This window comes from Stegostoma tigrinum, chromosome 40, assembly GCF_030684315.1.
Source record: "Stegostoma tigrinum isolate sSteTig4 chromosome 40, sSteTig4.hap1, whole genome shotgun sequence".
NCBI classification, from domain to species: domain Eukaryota; kingdom Metazoa; phylum Chordata; class Chondrichthyes; order Orectolobiformes; family Stegostomatidae; genus Stegostoma; species Stegostoma tigrinum.
In genome coordinates this window covers 8,040,752-8,068,548 of record NC_081393.1, presented here as the reverse complement: position 1 = coordinate 8,068,548, position 27,797 = coordinate 8,040,752, and the positions used below count along the sequence as shown (strand labels likewise).

At 42.6% G+C, this 27,797-nt stretch overlaps 2 protein-coding genes across 5 annotated transcripts in view; one reads left to right on the top strand and one right to left on the bottom strand.

Annotated features, from left to right (window-relative positions):
* The window catches only part of actr1b (actin related protein 1B), a 36,225-nt gene extending 12,283 nt beyond the window's left edge, over positions 1-23,942 (bottom strand). For 2 of the 4 annotated variants that reach the window (XM_048522719.2, XM_048522720.2), the window contains exons 1-11: positions 23,789-23,942; positions 19,949-20,013; positions 18,668-18,743; positions 17,173-17,298; positions 14,765-14,889; positions 14,317-14,533; positions 13,185-13,277; positions 10,807-10,981; positions 9,660-9,721; positions 9,534-9,574; positions 8,197-8,335 (exon numbers count right to left, since the gene is read on the bottom strand). In XM_048522719.2, coding sequence (XP_048378676.1) covers positions 8,233-8,335; positions 9,534-9,574; positions 9,660-9,721; positions 10,807-10,981; positions 13,185-13,277; positions 14,317-14,533; positions 14,765-14,889; positions 17,173-17,298; positions 18,668-18,743; positions 19,949-20,013; positions 23,789-23,836 — 1,131 coding nt within the window. In that variant the 5' untranslated portion in view covers positions 23,837-23,942 and the 3' untranslated portion in view covers positions 8,197-8,232. Of the gene's footprint in view, positions 1-3,519; positions 8,336-9,533; positions 9,575-9,659; positions 9,722-10,806; positions 10,982-13,184; positions 13,278-14,316; positions 14,534-14,764; positions 14,890-17,172; positions 17,299-18,667; positions 18,744-19,948; positions 20,014-22,071; positions 22,186-23,788 lie in introns of those variants that run through there. The other 2 variants (XM_048522722.2, XM_048522718.2) reach the window with 2 other exon arrangements.
* A 306-nt stretch (positions 23,943-24,248) lies between these two features.
* The window catches only part of LOC125447925 (E3 ubiquitin-protein ligase MARCHF5-like), a 28,470-nt gene continuing 24,921 nt past the window's right edge, over positions 24,249-27,797 (top strand). The window contains exon 1 of the mRNA XM_048522723.2: positions 24,249-24,400. Coding sequence (XP_048378680.1) covers positions 24,360-24,400 — 41 coding nt within the window. The 5' untranslated portion in view covers positions 24,249-24,359. The remainder of the gene's footprint in view (positions 24,401-27,797) is intronic.

Genomic DNA, 27,797 nt, shown 5'->3' with positions numbered 1-27,797 from the left:
CTAGTAAACGAGCCACAACTCAAAACTTCCAGTCCCTGAACTTAAAGGGTCAGCAATAACACGGATAACACGAGAAACAGAAATAAGTTGACATTGATGCCATGGGAGTAGTGAACTGAGAAGAGGACTGAGCACAATTGTACAAGTTCCACCACGCTGCAGTTCCAAACACGGCGCACCTTCAAATGCAGGTGAAAAGAAGAGGAAACTCATACGCTCAACGCACTAAAAGCTATGGTACAAATATTACCAATTTTTTTCCCCTTTTTTCAGAGCTAAAGAATTTGACCTTGCCAAATTTGTTGCTAGTTTTGCATTCAGTTGAGAAAACTAGATTCCATTGACTAGTTCAGAGGTTAGTTGATGTATGTTTTTTTTAAAAAACTTGGTGAATTGGCACCCTTCTATGACTCTGCTCTTAGTTCCTCCAATCTTCGTTGTTCGCCCCAAACTGCAAATACACCCATGTTCTCCTCCGTACAATGAAACACCAAACCTTAATGCCTCCTGTCCAAATTGTGTCTTGCCAAGAGTTCCAGAAAGTGTGGGCATATCTCTCACTTTCCTGTATGCCCTGCCTCTTTCCTACAAGATATCAGTGGAAGTTAGCATTGCATCAACACTACATACTGATTGTTATATTTTGCATTTGCCAGCCTTTCACTGAGTTCATTAATGATTAAAATGAAATACAAGAAGCACACATTGAGAGAGCGTTTATCAGATCCAGAAGACGTACTGAAGCACTTCACACTTAAATGCAGGCTAACTGAGGTGCTGACATTGTTATAATTTGACTGATTTACCATAAATCCAAACAGCAGCCACACAAAAATGACCTGTTTTCATGATGCTAGCTATGGAATAAACATTGGCTAGGTCACCATGCATAACATCCTGGTTCTTGTAAATAATATCTTTTACTTCCAACTGTAAGACACTTCCTTCAACAACGTAGCATTCCCTCAGCAGTACACTGTGGTGAGTGGTTAAGTGCTCAATCACTGCAAAACAACTTGAACCCAAAAGCTGCTGACTCAAAATACAGGGGTGCAACACTGAGCTTAGCTGACAGTTATTACACAATACAAACTTGTCCTGTCCATTCTGCAATTCACATTGAGGTGTTGGATACACAAAAGATTTAAGAAAAAATATGCTTTCCAATAGATTATCAGAACAAGACTTTCGAATTTACTTCTTTCTCCAGATTTTCCCCAAACCACACATCGCATCTGTCAACTCAGCCAAAGCCAGGATTCACAAGGCCTGTCTTAATCAGAGTTAGGCCACTGTGATAGCAAAAGGTGTTAAACCTGGCACAGATGGTTCAGGCTCAGAAAATAATTCCTCGATCCCAGCTCATGTTTTCTTCCGGAATTATCAAACTACCTTCCCCACTATCAGTACTGAAAACTTATTACCTTTCATCCCCTTGATGATCAAGAATCTATTTCTGCTTTAAAAATGGTTGAAGACGCAGTTGCTGCCATAATTTGAGTTATAAAGACTTATGACTTTCTCAGAAGAAAAAATTTTCACCTCCGTCTGAAATGAATGACCACTAGTTTGAGATTCTTCCACGAGGGGAAGCTGCCTTTCCACATACACCTTATTAAGACTGCAAAATGTCAAATTTTGTTCATCTGACTGTTGTCAAACTCTACCAGATACAAACCTCATAGACTTATCCTTTCCTCTTCACAAGAATGCTCTGAAAATCTGAAACAGAATCTGCTTAATTTTGTATACAAGCCCTTACACTGTCCCCAATCAGATCATTTTTATCCAAGTCCCCATTTATGACAAGGAGACAATGTTCGCCTTTGTCAGAAGAGTTCAGTATGAGAATTGCAACACCGTGCTTCAATTGTACAGGAGTTTGGTTTATCTGTACCTGGTTTAGTGTGTGCAGATTTGGTCTTTTTATCTCAGGAAATACATCATTACCACAGAGATATTGCAAGGAAAATACACCAGATTTGGCACAAGGAAGCAGGACAGTCCTCTGCAGAGAAATCTGGGAAACTGGCTCTGCCTGCTCTAGATTTTCAAAGAACGAGAGGTTATCTCATTGAAACCAACAAATACTTCAAGGGATAGACAGTACAGGTTCTAGCAAGGTATTTCCTGTGTTGGGGAAACAAGGGACACAACTTAAAGATAAGAGAAATGCCATTTAAACATAAATGAAGAAAGTGTTTCTTTACTCAGAGGATGTTGAATCTCTGGAACAGTCTCCCTCACAGAAAGGGTTGAGACTCAGTCTTGGGGAGTATAATAAAAGTAGAGGTTGAAGAATTTTTTTTATCATCTATGACCTAAAGGGTTTTGATGATAATGCAGGTAAATAGCATTGAACTGTTCATCAGTTATTATTGTATTAAATTGTAGAGTTGGCATGACGGGCTAAAGAGCTTCCTTCTGTTTTTACCTCAAAATTTCTTAAGTGCTCAGATATAACCTTTAAGAGTAGCTTCTAACATCTTTCTTTTGACATTTTTAAGGTTGACATGCCCGTAGTTTTCTGATTTCTGTAAAATACACATTGTTGCAGCAGTTCATTTCCTTCAATTTGAATTGGAATACAGCTCTCCCACTGGTCACTCTCACACCTCCTGTCCTGTAGAGGAACTCATCCCTATGAACTTCTCACTCAAAACATGACGGAGTCTATCAGATAATCAAACTGTGGAGGAAAATGCAGACACAGGACTCCTGACTTTGACTGCCCTTCACACAAGAATTAGACTCCACATCAGTCATGATGTTACTTAAGGGCAGAACAACAATTTTGATTTTATATTCTTTTTGAGATGTGAGTGTCATTGGCAAGAACTGCATTTGCTGCACATCCCTTCCTCTCCATCCAACAGGTCACTTTCTGAATATAGGAGAGTTACATACTGGGTCATTTCAAATATCTGTTAAGAGACACAACAACACAAATGTGGATCAAAAGCATGGTAGATTTTCTTCTCTGAAAAAAAAATGAACGAATTAGATGACAATTCAAAACCAATAAGGATTATTTTATGGTCACAATTACTCAGATGAGCTTGGGTTGCCAGACTTTTGATTCATTGATTTTAAATGCCACCAGGTGCTGTGCTGAAATTTGAACGCATGGTCATCGGCCACTAGCTTGGATCACTAGATTACAAGCCCAGTGACGTCAACACAAGGCCACTATTCCTAAATGTGTTCACAATTGCTTGATTAAATTCCTGGTTTATCTGGGGACCAGCTCCGCACGTCTGAATTTCTCCAAGTCTAAGTGTAAGCCAGCAACAATCTGAGAACAAGCTGCCTTAAGCCATATGGATGCAACTGTGCCCTTCCAAGCTACAAGGCTCAATCCAGCATCAAGGGGTTGAGTCATACATTAAACTTTCAGGTCATTCTCAAACATCTTGCCAAATAGTTCAATAACCTCGTTTAGGATATACATGGGTAAAAAAATGTTGAAAAATTTCATTTTGGAAAATTTCATGAACACCACTGCAGGAAAGCAAAAAGCCACATTAAATGCTTTTTTTATTTATATTACTTTAAATACATGTGAGGTAAGTCTTACTGGTGCCAACTTTATTCTCAGATTTTCCACAACTCTTCAAACAAGATTAAAGGCACTGCAGTACTGATATCTTTTGAAATGCTTGGAGGGAGGCAAAATGATAAGAACCAGAATTGTTCATTGAAACAGATCACTTTTGAAAATAAAAAGTAAGGTTTTCAGTGCGACTTTCACATTACTTTTCCTAAATTCATGCTCAACAGACAATTCATGCTCAAAATGTGATCTTGTGATGCCTAGCCAACAGCCCACTCTCCTTCTCTAAGTTTGGGCATCAAATATCATCAGGTCCTTCAGAAAGCAACACAACCAACTCTGTTCTCTGCCCAAAGCTCAGAGGGTTGTGGTGATGGTGATCACAGTGAGTAGGCTATTTGAACCTTTGCAGAATTTTCCCATATCCATCCCAAAGACTGGTGCAGCCTTACTGACATACCTCCTTCAAATACCAGCTGAGACCAACTTTGTAGATTTGACATATTCATTTCTATATAGCACAATGGACAGTGCCAGTGTGAATACTTTGCTTTCACTCCCAACCCAGCAGACTCTCATGAGCCAGTTTGAGTGGAGGTGTGAGACAGGAAAACAAAGAGAAGATTGAAGCTAAAAGCTGAAGTAAAGAGGGTCACTCTAGTGTTCCCTAGAGTCACTGGGTCAAGAACTGGAAGGAAATGCAATCACCATCCACTGAATTTTTTTTGAGGTGCAAGTATACTGTAAAATTTAAGCCTCAGGAGAACAACTCAGTCAGCACCATCGTATTGACTGAAGTGAAGAGGCTATGTGCCAATATTTATTCAATATGTAATCTTCAGCTTTATAACTAAGATTGGTGCAAAATGTAGAAACTGGCACAACCACTGCGCTTACACCATCTCATTGTCTGCTGCTCCCATCTTGCAGCAATTCATGCTTCAGACTGCTGCTCAGCCACAGCACTGCAGTTATGTGGCTGGCACAAAGATAGTGACCTTCTTGTGAGGGAACCTTCAAAGGGCCAGCTGAGGGCACCAGTGACCCCTGATGACAAATGATCAACTGAGGAATGGCAGCTAACATGGGAGACTCCCAATAAACAGCCCAAGATTTTCTTAAAAGGCAAACTTTCATTCAAATAAATACACCCACTACTTATTATAGGAGGCAGAACAGCAATATAAAGGCCGCAAGAGAATCATGGGGTTCAATATTGCAAGAACATTTCCTTTGGGTCAAACTTGATTTAATTAGTCAAGTAGCTTGTGACTGTTTCCTGTATTGCAAGCATCAGGTAGGGCTAATTATTAATATTCTGGTTGAAATTCAAAATCCCAAACTCTTTATTATATGATCCCTTGACAATACCATTGTACGTTCTATTGCAGTCATGCAATGTGGGGCTTTACCAAGAACAGAAAAACTTGCAGCATTACATCTTTATAGTGAAGGGAAAAAATTGCTGGAAAAACTCATCAGGTCAGTCATCGCTGCTGGAGACAGAAAGAGTAAAAGATTTCAGCACAAGGACAATTTGAGATGTAACTGGTTTGAAGCCACAGCAGAAGTACAAGAAGGGTAGATGGAGAGGATGGTATTGCAGATTAACAGCAAAGGGGAAGATCTAGAATACGACAGCAGGCAGACAAGACAAAATGATTAGTTCAAGCCATATGGAGATAGTATTGGGATAACTGAAGAAATATAAGGCAAAATGTCAACAGAAATAGCAAAATCATCAAGAACACCCTGCGCCCAAAAAGCTGGAAGACAGAGGTTATGATCTGAATTTGATGAATTAAATGACTTTAGAAGCCTACCTAACGAGAAGATGATGTGAGCTTGAGGATAACACATCGATCTCCAGTAGAACAACGTCACTGGCCAAGGACAAACAGTCGAGTGGGTTAGTGAATCAAATTAGCATGGAACCGGAAGAATAGGGTCATGCTTGCAGATGGAACACAAGTGTTCTGTGAAGTGGTCACCCAACATGGGATTGGTCGCCTACTACATTGTTCCAATCAAGGTCAATGCTTCAGGACTCCACAATCATTGAAACTTATTTGACAATTGAAGTCTTAACTCCTGCTCCCAATTTTCCTGGCAGTAACAGGAGGGAATGATGTATCATTGCTATTTACAATTCCTAATACACACCTTTTATTTAGTGTGTCATATTCCAAATATTTTTAACATCAAACCTTTTCATTATTTCATCTCCTTACTTTCTACTACATCGCAGCTTCCCTTAACTTCTCTGCTAACCATCCTCATCCCTAGATTTATCCTTCCTCTGCACAAACTTCAAGCCTGTCATGTATCCAAACACTGATATTTCTTACAGAAGGCCGACCCCCAAAGTTAACTCTGATTTTCTTGTAAGATAGTAGTTGATTTTTTTCCTGTTCTATTTCAGATCCTATTGCTAAGGTTTATTATTATTTGTATTTCAGCTGTAGTGGGTTCATAAGAGATTTATGAGGATGTTGCTGGAAATGGAGAATTTGACTTCTAAGGAGTGGCTGGATAGGCTGAGATTTTAGGAGGTTGGATGTAGAAAATCAAGAGGGTATAGATCAGGTCAACGGCAGTTTTATTTTCGTCTAGGGTGGGAGATTTCAAGACTCGGGCATATTTTTGAGATGAGAGGAGAAAGACTTAAAAAGGACAGGCTGGGCATATCTTTTACATAGGGTGGACAGGGTGGATCATATATGGAATGAACTGCTGGAGAAAAGTGGTGGATGCGGGTACGGTGACAACATTTAAGAGACAGTTGGCTCAGTACATCACTAGGAAATGTTTGGAGGGATATGGGCCTACTGCAGGCAGGAAGGGCTCATTTAGTTTGGGATTATGGTCAGCATGAACTGGTTGGACTGAAGGGTCTGTTTCCATGCTGAATGACTCTATCTACAGCATTTGCAGTAGTCTGTTTTTGCCTTTGTAGCATATATTTTAAACAAGATCCATCAGCTTGCAATGGAGCGTCTATTAGCTCAGCCTTCCCAGCACCACGGAAGATATCCAAATCATGGAGTCATAGTCACTACAGCGCAAAGGAGGGCATTCAGGCAGAGGTTCCATATATTTACAGCAATCCAGTCAGACTTATTTCCTTGCTCTAACACAGTAATCCTCCCAATTTCTTGCCCTCACACGCTCAAGTAAATTCTACTGGCATAGTTCCATTATCCCCATTTCCACCCATCTCAGTCATAACATGATAGTGAATTACTGATCAGAAAGACTCAAAGACTAAGAAAAATTTTTTGTCACATTTCCACCCGCGTTCCCCCACCACACCATCGCATCTCTTTCTTTGACGGGCTTTGCTTTTTGTCCACACTGTGCTTTTACATGTTCAATCCCTTCTCCGTCAATGGGACAGGCTCAAAGGGCTGAATGGCCTTCTCCTGTTCCAGCGATCCTAAGTTCCCTGGCGCAACGAGCTGGTCAAGGGCAACAGTGAAGGGGAAATGGGACCACATTATAAATGTTGCAGATTTAAGTCCAAGCCTATTAGATGTCAGTGCAATACTGCTTCCCAAATATGTTCGGAACAGAATCACGCCCAACCAAAGCTCTCAAACAGCAGAACTAACCTCCAGCAAGAATTTTACTATAATCAGCCTTTCTATCATATGCAGATCTCAAAGTATGTTTTGAATTTACAGTGGCTAATTAACTATTGAAGCCGTAATCAAAAGAAGCCTGGTTTATGAGGAATAGGTCAGTTAGTTTTAAAATTTCCTAACTGGAAACAAAATGGTTTCCTCTTCCTTGTGAAGAATAGTTAGTACACAATGGGGAATAAATTCCTAAAACAACTTGGCTAAGAATTGGGGGTGGTGAGAAGATGAGAAATATTCAAAATTATTTATTTTTACCAGGAAGCCAAACAATTATTTACACTGTGATAGGAAGAATGATTACCAATTATTAAATAATCCTTCAATAACTTTATTCAGTGCATGACTAAATCTGTGACTATTGTCAAATAGTCCCAAGATAGCCATCTTCTTCCCTCCCCAACCACTGCAAGTAAAGTGCTTGTTCCTGTGTTTAACGTGTTAACCATTTTCTGTTCACAGCAATTAACATTTGCAGCTGAATCACCAGAGAAAGAAATCGCAAAACATTTAGCAGAGACTTGACTGTTGAAAAGAATACCCATGGACACTGAACCTCTGCTTTTGGTAGCTTTCCATTTCCTACTTAAGACTCCCAGACCAGCTTCTTAAGACCTTCCTAACAGTAAACTACTGATGCCCCCTGTGATTTACAAAGTAAAAGTGGCTGGAGAGGGTTGGGGCAGGGGGGGAAGGTGGGGGTGGCGGTGGTGGAGTAGACACATGAAATTCCATAATTTCCTTCATTCAACAAGTGCAGATAACATCCTGTGTTAAATAGCAAGGTTGAAACCAGAGCCAGACATTGGCCTAAAATTCTTCCCCACTACTGAAATCGAAACGTATGATTCAATATCCACAAATCCTGAAGGGGATGCACACAGCAAGTTTGTTTTTGTAAGTGGTGTCCAAACCCTTTCTTTGTATACATCAAAAAATTCTCGTATTACTTGTTCATTACTCATTCTGCATGGTTATGTTGTACAGACTGGAGATGAAGCTTACGCAGCAGCACGCCAACTTCATACAGTTCCTGCAACGTTAAAACGTCTTCCGGTGGATTGCACGTGCTCCATCCTCCTCATACTCTTTCTTTGATACCCACATTCTCTTAAATGTGTCTAAGGAAGCGAGAATAGATCCACTGCAGGAAGACAAGATTTAAAGAAACACAGTTTTAAAAAGGAAAAAATTGGAGTCAGCTGATTTAATCGTTTGTTACTCAGCAGATAGTAAAACTTGCTAAAGAGGCGCCTAGCCTTATTCAGTCAAATGCAACCTTGCTGCGAAGAGTAATCACTCTCATTCCAACTCTGGAATTTGCCACTTCAGATTCATGTTTAGACTAAGGTTCTAATAAAGTCTGGGGGCTAAAAACTCCCAGTTGGAGATTAACAGCTATTTAGCAATCTGGTCATTAATGATCGGCATCAGAGATATGAGCTTTTGTTTCCAGATTTAGCACAGTTAATAAATTGAACTCCAAATCTTCCATGGTAGGGTTAAAATTCATGTCCAAGGAACCTCTGGATTACTAGTCCAGTCATCAAACAATTGGGCTACCGTTCCCATTAGATGGAATTAGCAGCCATTTGGGAATCTGCTTCTTCCGATCCGAGGTTTTCGTGGTGCCTGGAAAAGAGATCTCACCTATCTTGCTTTGAAGAAAAAGAAACAAAAAAACGAGGCAAAATTGTAAGTGATTGAAACTTTAACTGTGTTTGCACTGAAAGACAGGTTGATCTCACTGAAGGACACTGCATCAATTTCTTGACTGCCCCTGGCCTGACATAAAATGTCTCCAAATAAGACACATTGTCCCATTAGCTGGACTTACGCTCGTTCAATGCTGATAACAAAGAAGTGAGTTGAGGTCATTTGAAATATGTTTTTGTCTGCTTTAAACAGCTCGTAATTCAGCAATCCCTTCTCATGTTCCTACAATTCATCCTTCGTATATTTATCCGCTTACCCTTTTGAAGGGTCCTTGAGAGGTCACTGGATTGACAGTGTGCTGAAAGTTCACACAAAATACTTGGCAGTCAGAGTTCGAAGGTTAGGCTTGACATAGTTCTAATCAACAACCAATCTGGGCTGCAACTGACCAAGGAGTATTTGGTGCGCAGGGAGAGATGGAGTGTCACAGTGTATAGACCCAGGTTAAGTCTATCCAGGGAAACTGCGATTGGATTGTCAAGAGGGAGCTTGACCATATTCTGAGGCTGAACTGGATGGAAAATTTACATTCCAAGGGCACAATATCTCTTTATCCATAAAACACAAGTTAAATTAAAGTGACTACCTCCTCAAATACCTAAATCCCAACTCATGGATATACTTACCCTATCCATGTGGAGTACAACCTCTCTTGTGGTGCAGAGATCTGCAAAGGAACACAATTTGTTAACAACAGGCATGTACCTCCAGCACCTGGCTTCTCAACAAGAATTTAAAACCTTTTCTCATACCTTTATTTTCACATCTTTCGGTGCCAATTTCTTAACCTCACTGAGTAACCGGTCACCAAAACCTGAAAAGCAAGGAAACTTAGATTGAAGTTATTCAAAACATTGCTTTTGACTCCTCAGTGGTTCTTCGATGGCAGCTTGATTTCATGCTTATGGACTACAGGCAGGCTGTGGCTGTCATAATGACTACATGCGCTTTGCTGCAATTATAATGAAACCAAACGCTCACTTTTTGAGGGGATGATGGTTTGGGGATCAGGAGGGAGTGCAGTAGAAAGAAGGCAGAAAACAGATGGATATCATGGGTGATTGACATCTACCCTCCGGACATCTAATCCAGTTTACTGCGTTCTTCTGTATTTCCAGTGGCCTGGACCAATTTGGATCACAATATGCAGCAAGTGCCATTTGACACAGTGAGTTGAACACATGCAGAGTCTGTGAGTGATCATATGAGCTATCAGTTGAGAACCCTCAGGCCGCACACTCAACAGTACTTGTTTGGGTCAAGACAAGGATCTAGCTTGTCTGGGTGCAAACAAAGGTTCTACACAATTGCTACTAGATGGTATGTGACTTTTATGTCATCAACACAGACTTGCATTCAAGTCTGAATGACATGCTGTCTAAAATATTCCCTTCTGAGCTTTCCTTGAAGTTCAGTTCCCTGGGTGAAGAGCTCACAGCAGGAAACTGTCTACAATTCATATAAACTTAGGAGGCTAAGGTTGAAACTGAAGCACACAACCATAGAGGAACATTTACACTGCACCTTATGCTTTCTGTAACTGAACCAAGAAGGTTTACTTAGCTATTTTCCAATTAGGATCAACAAGATTCAGCATTGTTCAGCCCTCAAGCAAAGCTACAGCCTTCAAACGTTCTACATTTTTCACAGGATTGTGATTCACAGAAGACAATTTGACCCCTGACTGTGTGCCATGCACTTCTCAAAAGCAATCGAGTTAGTCCCATTCCACTGCTCCTTCTCATTTTCCCACAATACATCCTTCATATATTTATCCACTTTCCGTTTTGAAGACTCCTCTTGAAATCAGCCTCCAATACTGCTAACTTCACCACTTCACAGCAACATCTTAAAGCACAAACTGAACTAACAGGTCATCTGAAAGCATTTTCAAGGCACCTTTGAACAGGGTGGAACCTCCAGACAGAACTATATTGCAGAATAAAGTCCTGCGAAGGTCCATGTCTGACTTTTGAATAGCAAACGCCAGCACTTCATGTATCCCTTCACTCTCATCTCCGATTAGGTCAGGTTTGAAAAGCAACTCAGGAGCTCGGAATCGGGCAGGTCCCACCTGCAGGCAACCAAAAAATAACAGGTCATCATGATTAAGTTCTGCATTCATACAGATTTACTAGCAACTGGACTGCTTTATGTTATATCTGCATTTTGTTGAACAGCTATTAACTATTTATTGGAAAATTCTAGAAAGCAGCTCTCAGCCTGAATTCAAACATGTACAGGTAGAGCTTTATATCAACTGAACCAGTAGGTACATCATTACATGTGATGCCAAGCGTTCAGACCACAAAAGGTCCCTGGATCAGCTCTTTATCCAGACAGAGACAGTAGGAAATGCAGATGCTAGAGAATCTGAGACAACAAGGTGTAGAGCTGGATGAGCACAGCAGGCCAAGTAGCATCAGATGAGCAGAAAAGCTGACATTTCAGGCCTAGACCCTTCTTCAGAAATGGGGGAGGGGAAGGGGGTTCTGAAATAAATAGGGAGAGAGGGGAGGCGGATAGAAGATGCATAAAGGAGAAGATAGTTGGAGACGAGACAGACAGGTCAAAAAGGCAGGGGTGGAGCCAGTAAAGCCGAGTGTAGGTGGGGAGTTAGGGAGGTGATAGGTCAGTCCAGGGAGGGTGGACAGATCAAGGGGGTGGGATGAGGCTAGTAGGTAGGATATGGGGGTGGGAGGAGGGGATAGGTGGGAGGAAGGACAGGCTAAGGAGGCAGGGATAAGCTGAGCTGGTTTTGGGACTCCTCACCCCCATCCCAGGCTCCAAGAAGACATTCCACATCAGATGTTAACTTGCACATCTGCTACTGTGGTATACTGTATCTGCTGTACCCATTGTGGCCTCCCCTACATCGGAGAAACCAAGTGGAGGCTTGGAGACTGCTTTGCGGAACACTTCCACTTGGTTTGCATTAAACAACAGCACCTCCCAGTTTGAGAACCATTTCAACTCCTCCTCTCATTCCTTAGATGACATGTCCATCCTGGACCTCCTGCAGTGCCATAACGATGATACCCGAAGGTTGCAAAAACAGCACCTCATTTCGCTTGGGAACCCTGCAGCCCAATGGTATCAATATGGACTTCACAATCTTTATAATCTCCGCTCTCCCAACCGCATCCCAAAACCAGCCCAGCTCGTCCCCGTCTCCCTAACCTGTCCTTCCTCCCACCTATCCCCTCCTCCCACTTCAAGCCCCACCCCTATCTCCAACCTACTAACCTCATCCCACCCCCGTGACCTGTCCATCCTCCCTGGACTGACCTATCCCCTCCCTAACTGCCCACCTACATTCATCTTTGCTGGCTCCACTCCACCTCTTTGACCTGTCTGTCTCCTCGCCACCTATCTTCTCCTTTATCCATCTTCTATCGGCCTCTCCCTCTCTCCCTAATTATGTCAGGGCCTCCTTCCCCTCCCCCATTTCTGAAGAAGAGTCTAAGCATGAAACGTCAGCTTTCCTGCTCCTCTGATGCCGCTTCACCTGCTGTGTTTATCCAGCTCTACACCTTGTTATCTCTTTACCTAGGCAGATACCTTAGATCAAGGCAGCAAGCTTAGCTATTGCAGAAGTTAAAAACTTCAGTTTTGATGACTACTCACGATGACTATCATCCAATTCTGCTCTGCACTTGCAAGTCAGGAAAGGAAAAGGATGGGAGTGATGTTCCCCATTGTCCAACAGCCTATTGATGGACACCATCCCAACTTGGACACTAAGAATAACCACAAATCAGTCAGCCCGGTCGCTCTGTGGTTAGTACTGCTGCCTTACAGCGCCAGGAACCCGGGTTTGATGCAACTTGAGTGACTGTCTATGTGGGGTTTGCTCATTCTTCCAGAGTCCATGTGGATTTCCTTTGTGTGTTCAGATTGCCTCTCACAATCCAAAGATGTGCAGGTAATGTGGACTGATCATGCTAAATTATCCGTAGTGTCCAGCAATATACAGGCGAGGTGGGTTAGCTATGGGAAATGCTGGGTTACAGGAACAGTGAGGGGAGTGGGGTGAGATGGTTTCTGGGTGGGATGCTCTTCAGAGGGTCAGTGCAGACTCAGTGATCCCAAATGGCCTGCTTCCACAGGGATTCTATGATTCTAGATGGTCAAATCCAAACTAAATTAACACCCATAAGAGATTACAGGAGACAATGGAAGAGGATTGATGCTTTCAAGGATCATACATCTCAAAACTCGCTATCATACATCTTCTACACTGTGACTAAATAGGGGTACCTTTCTTCCAGCAATACCTCTAAAGTGCTCCCATCAGGCAGAGTGTACTGTGCTTTCTCAGTCTCCAGCGTCTCATCTTTCTGTGGATTTATGGAAAGGTAACAGGCCCGCTGTAAAGCAAGAAACAGGTCAACTCTAAAATAAAGCATGACAATTTCTTGCTGACAGATAAATACATGACAAGATTTATGTGCAAGGCGGCCATTTGGTTACATAACAATGTTACAATCCACTATATGTGAAACCCAACTTAAAGCCGCAAGTGGCTTACAAATGCAATTCACAATCGCTGTGTTGTGGGGTTTGTCAGGTTTGTGAAAATTGTTCTAAGTACCACATGATTGTAAAGAGAACAAGTATTTGTGGTAACAGCGCTGAAATCACACAAACTGATGAAAAGATGGCTGCAAAAACAACTGTGATCATATAAATCCCACATATGTGGCATAGTCATCTCACACCAGATAACGTAAACATGGTTCAAAACAAGGAGCTTAGCTCTCCTCTTAGCAGCTGAGCCACACGAATCTGCTCAGGACTTTGTACCAGATGGATGTACCAGCCCATGATTTTTTGTCTTCTGAAAAGGACACTGCAGAAAATCAAAGGTCAAAGAGTGCACAGTCAGAAAATTCAGAACCAAGCATACCCTATCCCACATTGCTGACAATCTATTCTGACATGGACGTCATCAGTCTAGTACAAGGACAGATGCTTGAACTGACGTCAGTACATCGCACACTGGTGCATTATTAATGGTGACCACTTAGGGGAAAATGCTATTGATCATGAACCCACAACTTCAAAGTCATGTGGCGTTTAATATCTCAGTGAAATAAACAATTGACAGTCTGAAATTGGGGAAAAAATGAAACACGGACATTTGTACAAGGGCTCTAATCTCAGTCTCTAATAGAGGCAGAGAACCACTATGTGGGATCATCAATTTCTCCACAAGGCACACAACTTTCTGCTTTTGCAATGTGTCACAAATCTTGGAATACACGGCTAAGCAGTACTATGTGACTCCCACAGACCATCAATTATCATATTCACCAACATGTTCCTGAACATACTTAGTTTTGGACAATGAATGCTGGTATTGCTCACACCACATGGAATGAATAAACTTTAAAAAGGTGTACCTACCTCCTTAATTGTCTTAACAACCTCAAACTCTGCAGTTGTATGGAAGTCATATCCTTCTTTCCTTAGGAGCAGGCGCAGGTAGCGGGATACATCCCTGCCTGCAACATCCACCCTCATAATAGAATGTGGCATGGCAAAACCTTCATAGATTGGGACCGCATGGGTCACACCATCCCCAGCATCAAGCACGACGCCTGTAGTCCGGCCTGTTGCGTAACTGCAATTCATACAGGAAACAAATGATCAACAGTGAGGGGTCCTGCAGTTAAAACACCAAGAATATTGTCAGAAAAATGCTGCCACAGCCAAAAAAAGGATTTTCTTTTCAACACAAATTCCTCACTTGCTTTTCCTGTTGCTACGCAGTTCGAAGACGCAAGCCACATCAAGTCAAAAAATATCTAAACAATTAATAAATGATACTAGTTGTTCATTTGTAGAAACTTACAGACTCAGAACAGCTTGCATTGAGATGAAAAGTGCAGGAACATTGAATGACTCAAAAAACACCTCCGCTGCCCTCTCTCTGTTTTTGCTTGGATTTAAAGGAGCTTCTGTGAGGAGCACTGGATGCTGAAATGAAAACAAAGCATTTTTACCTTGGATTATCCTCAGCATCAAGATAAGCAAGTATGAGGTTATCCATTTTGGACCAAAAAAGGCTAGATAAGGGACTTCAGGGGTTAAGTTATGAGAACAGATTATACAAATTAGGCACGTTTTATCCAAAATTTATAACACTAAGGGGTGATCTGATCAAAGTCTTCAAGATATTAACAGAAAAAGAGAGGGCTGATAAAGATAAACTATGTCCACTGGTTGGAGATTCTAGAACAAATGGATATCCTATGAGAATCTTGGCCAGACCATTCAGGAAAGATGTTAGGAAAATTTATACACACAAAGAGTGGTAGATGATAGAAACGTTCTTCCACAAATGGCAGTAATTCCAGAAACAATTGTTAATTTTAAATCTCAGATAAATAGATCTTTGTTATGTGAAGGTATTGTGGGATATGGGCATACAGCAAATATACAGAATTAGGCCACAGATCAACCATGATCTTAATGAATGGCAATAACAGGCTCAAGGGGCTGAACGGCCTATTAATCTTCCTATGTGCCTCTAACAATGGCCGAATTTTGATTCCTTGGTTTCCTGTCAACAGTCCTTCATGAGCAGAATTCAAGGAAATCACAATTTAGCCCCAAACAAAGCTGTACAATAACTTCATGCAAGACATCACTCGTGAAAAACAGAAAAATTATACGTAGGATAACTGGAGACAGAGGCTAAGGTGCATTGCTGGAGTAGGAATCTTAGAGAAAGCTTTGCACTCCCCTCAACCTATGTTAGGAATGCTTCACTGGTATTCTTGAGTGAGGTTTACTTAGCATCAGCACTGAATTATGCCTGACATGCAAGTATTGAACATAGATAGCTGAAATCACAGAACCAAACATGATTCAAGGCCATCTGGTCCATTTGTCTATTAAGCTCAGAAACCTAGTTTTCTAAATAACAACCAAGTCAACTTTCCATGCCAACCAAAGTGCAAAGCCACCCAATTTTCCACACCTTAGCATGTGCGAATTTCATCTTAGGACACAACATGTGCAAACAGAAGTTTATGTCTTGCTCAAATTCTCACACTGCTTTTCCAGACATGATTTGCTTCCTCTATGGTGATCACATTCCTCCCTCTTTCCTGCTCAGAGCAGTTTATCACCTGAGTTCCAGAAGGCTTGTCGTGAGGGTTAGCAGTCAAAGCTGCTCAGGAGTCAGCAGCCCAGAAATGACACCTCCAAAGGACTGTATTTCCTAACTGTGAAACAGACTAGAAAAAGGAAGGATCCATAATGTAGTGGGACCCAGAGAAATGATTTGGAACATTCCTTTACGCAACTTTATGAGGGAAACGCACTGCTTGGCATGGCAGCCAGCCTCAAGAATAGTCCCTCAAAGCAGCTGTGTGGCTCTGTTTCTTTCAATGCAATGTGGGTTTGGCAAGTGCCAAATCACCAAAATGTTCTTTTCTAAGACCCAAGGTGGACACTGCTCTCAATTCACGCATTGCATTTAAAACAATCAACTTGACATTTGTTGCACATTTCAAAATCTGTTTAAATCTCAATTATCCAATTTTAGAAAGCAAGCAATTAATGCCTTTCCATTGAAGTCTTAATTTCCCAACATTAAAATGAAGATAAGTTTGGACCTCAAGAACTGAGTTCAACTCCTCCCAAACAACTAAGACGGAGCCAGGAATTTTAACTAAAGTTGATAGTGCAACCAATCCTGAAGCCTGTTCCCTTGCAACTAACCATATTAAAACCTGAATGTCAAAAGAGCAATCTGCTTACATTACCATAACAGCTTTCAAGTGCATCCAAGTGGGGGAATGTTACAGACCTGTGCTGAGGGGGAATGCCAAGACAGGACACAGGTGAGGGAAGAGCAAAAGATGGAGCTTTTCAGAAAGTTTTGAAAATACAAGGGACCACGTGGAGAACTCTGACAAGAGGAAACCAGCGTGACAACATCCAGTTGAAGCTTTAGTCACTGTTATTGCAGAACAGAGAGGCGTTAGCATAATAATCCAGCAATGGGTACTGGCAGATAATACAAGAGAAAGCTGCGTAGAAATGAGCTGAACACAAGAGAAGACATCAATACAAGGATGAAAATCTTGTATTTAATGCCCCAAATGTGAAGATTATCACTTACAAACATGAAAAATGAATACAGCATGTGTGAATGACAGAAATTAAGTTCTGAATGATTTGAAATATGCAAGGGCAAATTAAAATGTATCAATCATTACAATACAAACAGAATAACTGCAGCGTTCTCACTTCCTCAGAGAAGGTCTGCAGTTGGTCCTTGCCATAAACATATTGCCAAATTCTTTCCATATCATTCCAGTCTTGCACAATGCCATGTTCCATGGGATAGCGGATCGAGAGCAAACCTCGGTGCTCCTGTTGCAAAAGGGGGTAGAGTAACAAGGAAGGGATGACAAAATTAATACACACCAATAAACACGAGACTGCAGCGCACCAGTGATTCTCAACGTGCTGAATCTTGCACATTGTTAGCTACTTTGGGTAATGTTTCCCAACCATTATTCATGTTGAAATGTTGGATTACACAAACAAGATGTAGGCTGCACAGCCTGAGATGATCTGCGAGACAACATCCTTTTATAAAGCAGACACTGGATGAGAATCAGGCACCGTCAGTGATTGCAATCTTCTCCATGCCAAGCAAAGTCAGTGGGAACCAGCAAGTAAAAAACATATTCTTTATAGCTTACGGTCAATTACAAGTCTTATCAAAATATACCGATCATTCCTACGCATCTTTCAGCAGAGTATTTGGAACGATGGAGGTGAAAGAAGCAGCATTACTGTAACTTAAAAGTACAAGTGCACACAACAATGGCACAGCAGGAAACCAATATATACATTTACACAATAACATCTGAGTATGCAAACAAGTACACAGTAAGCCATTGATCTCTTCTGTGCTGACAGGGAACTGGTGCAGAAAGGGCCTAAAGTAAAAGCAGATTCAAAGAGATTTAGCTGGGTCCCTTCCACATCCTATTACCACTGACGTCAGCCAGAATTTACTTTAAAATCTTCCTTAAATCAGAGAATTAATCATACATTTATGGAATGCAGTGCCAATAGTAACACCATCAAGACACAAACTGCCATCCAGCTGTGATTTAAGCAGTTGATAGACTGATATGAAAGAAATGGTTGCTGAAATTGTTGAAGTCCAGAACAAGCAGCACAAACTTGAAAATTAAAGCTGGGCCACTTACACATAACGTGGAAAAACACACCCTCACATAGGGAGGGGCAGAAGAAGTCTGAAAACTTTTAACCAAAATGTTTGGCAGGGTGGGGGTGGGGTCAGCTGAAAATTTCAACAGTGAGATTGGTAACGTGTTTGTTAGGCGTAGGTACAATGGACAATAAACTGGGTGTTGGGGGGGGCGGGGTTGATGGATTGCAGTCATGTCAGCTTTGATTTCTTGGAGCTTATTCATGTTCTTGAACCTGAAGCAGAGATGCTTCTTCACGTGGCCTTGGTATTTAACAAGCAGGTCACAAACACAATATTCAGGAGACACAGATTAAGAAAATCAACCTAAGTACAATAGAAGCATGTTGAGTTGCTGGGAGTGGAATTCTAACAAGGAAGCTGCTACTCATGGGGAATCTTTTCGCTTGCCAAGAATCTGAAGTCTCATGACATTTTTGTGGCCTCACGGTTGCTTGTTCCCCAAAGTGGACTATTTTGAATCAAAGAAGTGAATATGTGGACAGAACACAATACCTCAGCTTTAGGTCCAATGAATAAATCACCTTCTAATGCTCCGGCCATTACTCGAACATGCTTCGGTCGTCCCACACTAGGTTGAATCAGAACAATTTTTTTAAACCAGCGATGACACAACAATTAATGAGGCTTTATCATATATGGAATCATAAATCAACAGGCGATATTAAGTGTTCAGTTTGCACATTTACTTCAAGTTTAACTCTCACTTAATGATCACTTTCTTCCAACTAATGAAACATCTACAAAACACATGTTAATAGCCAATTTACTTGAATGGGCATTTTTCACAGCAGACTCCACCGAAGACACACACAACACTGTCCTCCAGTGATATCTGCCCAAACTAACACTGTTCAGAACAGCAGCCTGCACTGGAAGTCCAGCCAAATTACTTCCTCATTGGAAAAGGGCAATTACTACACAAGCTAATAGTACTTCAGAGAAGAACAAAAACACAAAGTCTGGGACACAGCCTGAGCATAATGGCTTCAATTGCTCAGTACACAACTAATTGACAGCCCACAAGATCACTTGATCTATAAATATTTTAATATAATTTATTGTTAAGTTTGGACACTTGAATTATTGACAAACAAGTTTCTCCAAAGAATTTCTGGAACCACTGTGTCTTGTTAAAGTAACCTGATCAAGAAGTAGCTTTCAGAACTAATGGCCAATGACTGAGCAAAATAAACAATCGTGCACCAGGGTTTCTCTGGTGTGAGTCCGATGCAACAGGACTTCTGGGTGATATACAAGGGGTGTTTTGGGAATTAATGGGATTACCTTTACACCGCGTTTAAAGTCTCTAAGTTTTGGCTCTGTGAAAATACTTTGGGTTTGCACTGTTTAATCCTTGTTTATGTTCGTAATAAACATCATTGTTAAAACCAAATCTGAATGCTCATGTTTCAGTCTGAGAATACATGTAAAAAACTAAAACAGAAAATACAATCCATCAAGCCAGATTTCAGTCAGTGATCTGATGTGTCCATGAATAATTGGGATCACAGCACATGTGAAATGTAAACATGAAAATCTGGTGGTTATCAGGTACTTTTAAACCTGAACAATGGAGCACAATTGCAGATTTTCTACATATCCACAAAATGTTGCATCTCATGCATTGCAGCATAGAGTCCCTTGTGCTTTGATTTTTCAGGAGATGAACTAACATTTTCGTCTTCAATCCAATAAACAGAGAAAGGTGCACAAGTAGAGAAGAAACCCTTCAAAAATGTTCACACTGATGCTGAAGTTTGTGAACATACTTACTAATTTGGGAAACAGTATTTGGGGATCTGATCACCAGCAAATCCAGCTTTGACAACTCCTGAACCCTGGATCGACAAAAGTAGAGAAGACAGGGACAGTTACAATGCACAACTCAACGGAGAATTCATCACTGGATAAAGTTGTCAAAATGTACCAGCTGTCTATTGCACTACACATTATCATATCTGACTGCAAACTGGTTTTGCATAACATGCGCATTTGCACTTTCCATCCTGGACTAACAAACAGCAGTCAGGAATTCTGGCTGATTTTTCTCCTCCACTAAACCTGGCTTTTGATGAGGCCAGGGGTGTTGGATAAGCGATGAAACTTGGAGTTGTGCTCTGAGGAGCCAGTGAAATCTGAAAACACTGTCTGTGCCTGACAAAAGTGATACAAGCTAAACCTTAGAAAAATTTTATCGATTGGTTTCATCAAGCCCAGACCATCTTTAGCTTCAATACTCTGTTCAGAAGAAACAGAAGCATATTTTAATTGATGCATCTTCTTGACATTACTCCTCTCTATCACTCACACACACACACACACACACACACACACACACACACACACACACACACACACACACACACACACACACACACTTTACCAAACATACTGTAATCGCATTAAACTACAGGATGGTACAAGGTTAGCATTATGAAACCAGCAAATAAAAAATCAGCTTGATATCGAGTCCAAAGGAGTAAAATACTTCAAATAATGCAGTTTAAAAGTTAAAATCATGCTTTGTTTGATAAGCTCTCTATGGTTTTAAAATCATTCAATATGTAATGCTGAAACTCAATTGGTCCTCTATAGGCCAATCCATCATTCTATCATTAGTTCGGTGGATGATGTTACAACTCATGAAACCGAAAAATGCTGCCTACATGTTCAGCAGCCTATTATTGATTGCGAATACTCCCCTTGTGGGTACGAACCTGCACCTGATCATCATAGAACATAGAAAAGTACAGCACAGTACAGGGCCTTTGGCCCACGATGTTGTGCCGTGGAATAATCCTAATCCAAAAGTAAAATAACCTAACCTACATTCCTCTCAATTCACTGCTGCCCAAGTGCATGTCCAGCAGTCGCTTAAATGTCACTAATGACTCCGCTTCCACGACTACCACTGGTAAACTATTCCATGCGCTCACAACTCTCTGGGTGAAGAAGCTCCCTCTGATGTCTCCTCTATATCTTCCTCCTAACACCTTAAAACTATGACCCCTCGTGGCAGTCAATCCTGCCCTGGGGAAAAGTCTCTGGCTATTGACTCTATCCATGCCTCTCATTACCTTGTACACCTCGATCAGGTCACCTCTCTTCCTCCTCCTCTCCAGAGAGAAAAGTCCAAGCTCAGTCAACCTCTCCTCAAAAGACAAGCGCTCCAGTCCAGGCAGCATCCTGGTAAACCTCCTTTGCACCCTCTCCAAAGCTTCCACATCTTTCCTATAATAGGGCGACCAGAACTGGACACAATATTCCAAGTGTGGTCTCACCAGGGTTTTGTACAGCTGCAGCATAACCTCGCGGCTCTTAAACTCGATCTCCCTGTTAATGAAAGCCAAAACACCATATGCTTTCTTAACAACCTTATCCACCTGGGTGGCAACTTTGAGGGAGCTATGCACTTGAACACCAAGATCCCGCTGTTCCTCCTCACTGCCGAGAATCCTGCCTTTAATCCTATATTCAGCATTTAAGTTCGACCTTCCAAAATGCATCACTTCGCATTTATCCAGGTTGAACTCCATCTGCCATTTCTCAGCCCAGCTCTGCATTCTGTCAATGTCTCGCTGAAGCCTGCAATAGCCCTCGGTACTATCAACGGCACCTCCAACCTTTGTGTCATCAGCAAACATACTAACCCACCCCTCAACCTCCACATCCTAGTCATTTATAAAAACTACAAAGAGCAGAGGCCGAAGAACAGAGCCCTGTGGGACACCACTCAGCGCTGACCTCTAGGCAGAATACTTACCATCTCCAACCACTCTCTGCCTCCTGTCAGCCAACCAATTCAGAAATCAGAATGAACGTCATGTCTCAGCCTAACGTAAAGCAGGACTCAGAATCCTTTGCACAGTTAATTGTTTTTTCATGGCAAATTGTACCTGATCACTGTATTGAATTAGTGTCTTCAGTTGCTATTTCTGCATTTGTATTTGGCACCAAAAAGCCACACATCAAACTTTTGAAAAATCTAGAAGTTCGGAGAGGCTGGAAATCTGAAATTAAAAGCAGGTTCTGCATTATGTTCCAGTCCTCAGAATTCAAACACTGAGCAGGGTTCAGCAAGTTATCCAAGGATCATTTTCTTTTTGACTAAGCAATGATAGAGACAACCTGACCAAAGTAAGATCATAAGAAGGACGAAACAGGATTGGGGAATGGAAATAGGAATGCAAAAACTAGAGCAGCTGCAGAATGGGCGAATCCAAAAAATCCACTTCTCCAAAAACGTAAACTCATCCAACATCCACACCTGTTCCTTATAATTGTGCCAATTATAGATTTTTAACACTTGAGCTAAGATTAATTCATGACCTATTCATGACTGCACTGAAAACAAAATGGGCCATTTCAGATTACCTGTCCGTATCAACACTTTTAAATATCAATAAAAAGAATTTAATGGCTATTGAAATTTATCCTCACACCGTATGATGATTCTTTCAGTTCAATCTGCATTTCAGGATGTGGATATGATAATAGAACAGGAGTCATTTTCATCTCTTGTCTTTGGTTGCTCCCAAGTTGAAAACTTCACTTATCTGTATCCTCTTCCCACACACCCCCCACACCCCAATAGCATGAGAGACAATCAGAGCAGATGAATGCAGATGCTGGAATTTGTACCGAAAACCAAAATGACAGGAAATCACAGCAGGTCAGAGTGCATCCGTGGAGAGCCATCTATACTCAAAACATTAGGTTGCTCTCTCTACATGTATGCTGTCTGATCTGCTGTGATTGCTAGTAATTTTTGTTTTCAACACAGGAAACTGAGGAACCTCTCAAATTGTGAGGTACTGTTCCCTTGTGTTTGACAAGCAGCAAGTAACCACGATGGCTTCGTGGAACCAACCTGCACTTTTAGAGTCTTTCTTGGGATGTGACTGTTGCTGGCGTGGTCAAAATTTGCTGCCAGCCCCTAAATGCCCTCAGAAAGGTAGCAGTGAACCACCTTGTTAGACTGCTTGACTCTCTGTGGAGTAGGTGCAACATTTGCAAATGATGCTTGGAAGAGAGGTCCAAGGTTCTGTCATCCTCACCATTCACATCACCAAGCATTTCTACACGTCGCTGCTGGCTGTTTAATATCTCACATTTTCCATGCAGTCACAGGCCTCCCTTATTGCTCGCCTCCCTCCTTCCCGTGCAAATGACTTAATGTACACTTGACAAGAGCCAAGACCTGAGGCCACCCCTATTTCCCACCCACCGCAGGTGCTGCCTGACTTTGATCATGATCACGGACGTAAACATCATGCTCCTACATTCTGAGAAACTTAGGCCAACTGATCAATGACAACAGGGTTCTGGGTGAGGTCCTTTTAAAGAAAGTAGGAGGGAGAAGTAAATGATAGACAACCTTTCTGATGATGGGATGGGCGGTTAGCAGGGAGATTAGTGGCAGATGATGAAAGACCCATCTGACAGAAGGGCTCCAGGACTTCAGCTGGACATTTCCTCATGTTTTATTTTCTGTCGGCGAAATTAAAAGGGTGAATGCGGGGACCATCCCTTTAAAAGGAGGCCAGCGGCGGTTGCTGCTTCCACAGCGACCTTTTCAAAAGCAAGGAGCGGCCTATCCGGCCGGCTACTCACATTGTCGATAACCACGGGCTGGTTCGTAATGATATCATAAGACTCCATCGTCGAAACCGTTTTTGTTTTCGTTTCTTTGAGCTATCCTCTTGTTTTTAACTCCCCTTTGCGGTGCCGCCACCCTGATGACTCGACTCGGCGCCTGCGCAGACTCAACGACACATCGCCCCAATCCCCCGCACTGCGCCTGCCTCGTCTTGCGGATCCCGATTGGTCGCCGCAAGGCGGAGCTGCCCAACGGGCGAGGAGCGGCAGGGCGATTGGCGAAGGGTCCAGCCAATCACCAATCGGGGAACGTGGACGGGGCTGGGAAGAGAGCGGGCCGGCCTCCCGACCTTTGATTGGTCCAGGCGTTAAGATCCAATGGGGAAATGAGATGTGACGAACGGTGGCGCCCGATTGGACAGCCGGCCTCCCCTCTCTAGCCGGGTGTGGTATTGACCAATCGGATTGCCAGCTGCCGCCGCTGCGCGGAAAGTGGGTGGGAAAGGCGAGCTAAGGCCCAAAGCCTGGGGCTGGATTTGTGCGGTGATTCCGGAGTAGGGTGGGGGGTAGGGCACGGCGGCCCAGGATGGCTTCGGCAGCAGCAGAGGGGTTCACTGGACTGGAGCGGTGAGTGAGAAAAAGAGTGAGGGTTTCTCAGCATTTCCCCTCCCCAGGAAAGCGGCTGCATTAGGGTACGCATTCCAATTTGCCTTTTTTCCTGCTTCGTCTCTTTGAGGATGACTGTGATTGGAAGGAAATAGAAAAATAAAATGCTGGGAAAGCTCCAGCAGCCTCCTTGGAGAGAGTGAGAGGCACGGAGCTCCCATTTCCAGTCCACTGTGACTCTTCTTCATGAGTCAGGATGAATTCCTCCTGATCAAGTCAGGCGACCACACAGTCCCAAAGGAGGGTCATCTCTTCCTCCCTCCTCTCCGCAAATACTGACCTGTACCTCATCTACCCCGTCACCTCAATTTCTCCAGCTCTGTCTGCTTTTGAGGATAGCCAAGTGCCCTCAGATCCTCATGGCTAGTTGGAGGGGTTGCCTGTGAGGTGGGTACCAGGCGCTGGGTCTCTCCTCCTCCCTGGCTCTTCGTTCTCAGCCCTCCGCCGGGTTCTTTTGCTGTCTATGGGTAGGCATCTCAGTGGGTACTTCTCCAGTCAAGAGGAGATCTTGTCGGAGCAGGCTTTGAGGGCTTCCTTGAAGGGTCTCCGCTTTTCCCACACACCCCTCCATCGCACTCTGTAACCTCTCGCCATGATGAGCAGGGACAGCTTGTTTTGGGGCAGTGGGGTGCTGTTGTGTCAGACAGACAAAGTGGCCCTCTCAAAGCATCAGACTGGCAGTCACCGTTGCCAGTTGACCCAAGATGGAGCATTGACATCGGAGTACCCATCCATCCATTGGATTTGCAGGGGCATTGCTTGGTGATGATTCTCCAGGGATTTGAGGTATCTGCTGACCAGTATTTTTGTTCCTGTCATATACACAGGAGGGCAGTAACAGTGCTAACTCTGTAGAATGTGAGACTGGTGCAGGCTTTGAGATTTTTGTGATCAATCACTCTGTCCCTCATAGATTTGGGGATTGCACTGACACAATGGGGGCTGTGTTCAGTTTCAATGTTAATTTGTTCGCCATGTTGAGAGTGGGCTTCCATGGTATTAGAGTTGATCTACATTGTCCTGTGACTCTCAAAAGGATCTTGATATTTGTGAGGAAAAAATGTTTATCAGCGAGAGAAAGCTTGCCGAGAAGCTTTGTCTTCTGGATATTAAGTGTCAGACTCCTAGCTGTCAACATTGGTTGGAATTCCACCTTTGAGTGTGTGGAAATGCAGATGTCATCTATTGTAGTTGAGTTGGCTTTGTTCATCCTCTGGAGCATCATGGATAATGTGTGGACTGTTGCAGTGAGTAAGATGGGGAACAACATTGTTACAAAGACACAGCCTTGTTGACTGTAGCTCCCTAGCTCACCCTCATCGAAGATCCATTGATGAGGATCACCATGCATTTCTAATCGTTTCCTGTTAGCATGTAGCAGGCCGGATATATTGGTGATTTTCTGCAGGCAGTCAAATTTGAGAAAGACTGTGCCAACTAGGAAGAATCTGAGAGCTTTGCATGGTCCAAGAGGGCCATCTGTTGAAACTGCTGTTGTACTTGTCTTCCATTTGTTTTCCATTGTGATAGCACTGAAGACCCTCTTAAGTTCCCATGAACAGTCTTAGCTCCTTTATTTGAAGGTGGTCACAATGACGACTGCCTGGGGATCTCCCACTTTTCCTGGGCGAAGAGATGAGATTATGTATTCGTGCTGAGAGTACTTCCCTGTTTGGTATTTTGACACGGTTTCTGCCTGCACAGACTCATTCATTGTTGATTCTCAGCTCTATGGATGTTTTGAAACTTGTCGTTCTGTGGTTATGCTAAGGTAGTGGCAAGAACACACTATGGTATGTGGTCGATACTGAATCTTGGTTGCACAGATCCTTAAGCTGGTCCTTCCAAAAAGTGCTGACTGCCTTCTATCCTTGATGAATGCCAGTCAGTTCTCTGCTGTCAGTAGGCTGGGTCCATGGGTGCTTGGGCCTGTGATGACCTTGAGTTTTCTTAAGAATCCACAAGTCATGGCTATCAGCATGTTGTTAGATTTCCTGAACTTTTTCCAGCCATGAACTTTTCTTACACTCAGGGTTTTATGTTGGATTTTGACCATCATTTCTCAGTAGACCTAATTTATTTCCCTTAGGTTCAGGAAACTTTTACACTTAGGCTAGAATAGCTCCTCAATGACCTAGTTATTCTGCTCAAAGCGGTCTTGATGTTTCTCGAGAAAGAAACCAAGTATCTCCCCACAGGTGCTGTTCATGATGGATTGAAGAGCAGATCCGATCCTATGAACATTGTGTGGTTCCTGTTTGTTGAGTGTTGCCATATGACAGGTGCTCACTGAATAGATTGATCTTTGCAGAGTCACTGATTCCATTGTTATTGAAGTTGTGGCAAAACTGTGCCTGCTGCCATTGCTGTTTTTGGGCCAGGCCAATGAAGATAGAAGACCTAATTAGATAATTGGTCAATGCTGCAATCATTCACTCCTGGCATGGTCCTTGATTTCCCTCACGAGGACAGTGACGGAGTTTAGCAGGTGTCAATTTGTTTCAAGTGATAGAAAACTAAATGTAAAGCTATTTGGCCCTCTGGCAAAACAAGGTGCTTTTTTGGGAAGGGAGCCTGATTGGAGCATGTTTTCCCAATGCCTCCTTGCCAATCAAACATTTCCAGAGTTTTGAGTCCCTCCCAACTCTGGCACTGAAATCACCAGGAAAATCATCTCGTCATCTTTTCACTCACAGAACAATAATAATAGACAACAGCTGCAGGAGTAGACCATTCGGCCCTTCAAGCTAGCACCACCATTCATTATGATCATGGCTGCTCATCCACAATCAGTATCCTGTTCCTGCCTTATCCCCATAACCCCTGATTCCACTATCTTCAAGAGCTCTATCCATCTCTTTCTTGAAAGTATCCAGAGAGTTGGCCTCCACTGCCTTCTGGGGCAGAGCATTCCATATATCCACCACTCTCTCTGGATGAAAAAGTTTTTCCCCGACTCTGTTCTAAATGGCCTACCCCTTATTTTTAACCTGTGTCCTCTGGTTCTGGACTCACCCATCAGCGGAAACATGCTTCCTGCCTCCAGAGTGTCCAATCCCTTAACAATCTTATACGTCTCAATCAGATCTCCTCTCATCCTTCTAAACTCAAGTGTATACAAGCCCAGTCGCTCCAATCTTTCAACGTATGATAGTCCTGCCATTCTGGGAATTAGCCTCCTGAACCTATGCTGCACTCCCTCAGTAGCAAGAATGTCCGTCCTCAGACTTGGAGACCAAAACTGCGCACAATACTCCAGGTGCGGTCTCACCAGGGCCCTGTACAGCTGCAGAAGGACGTCTCTGCTCCTATACTCAATTCCTCTTGTTATGAAGGCCAGCATGCTATAAGCTTTCTT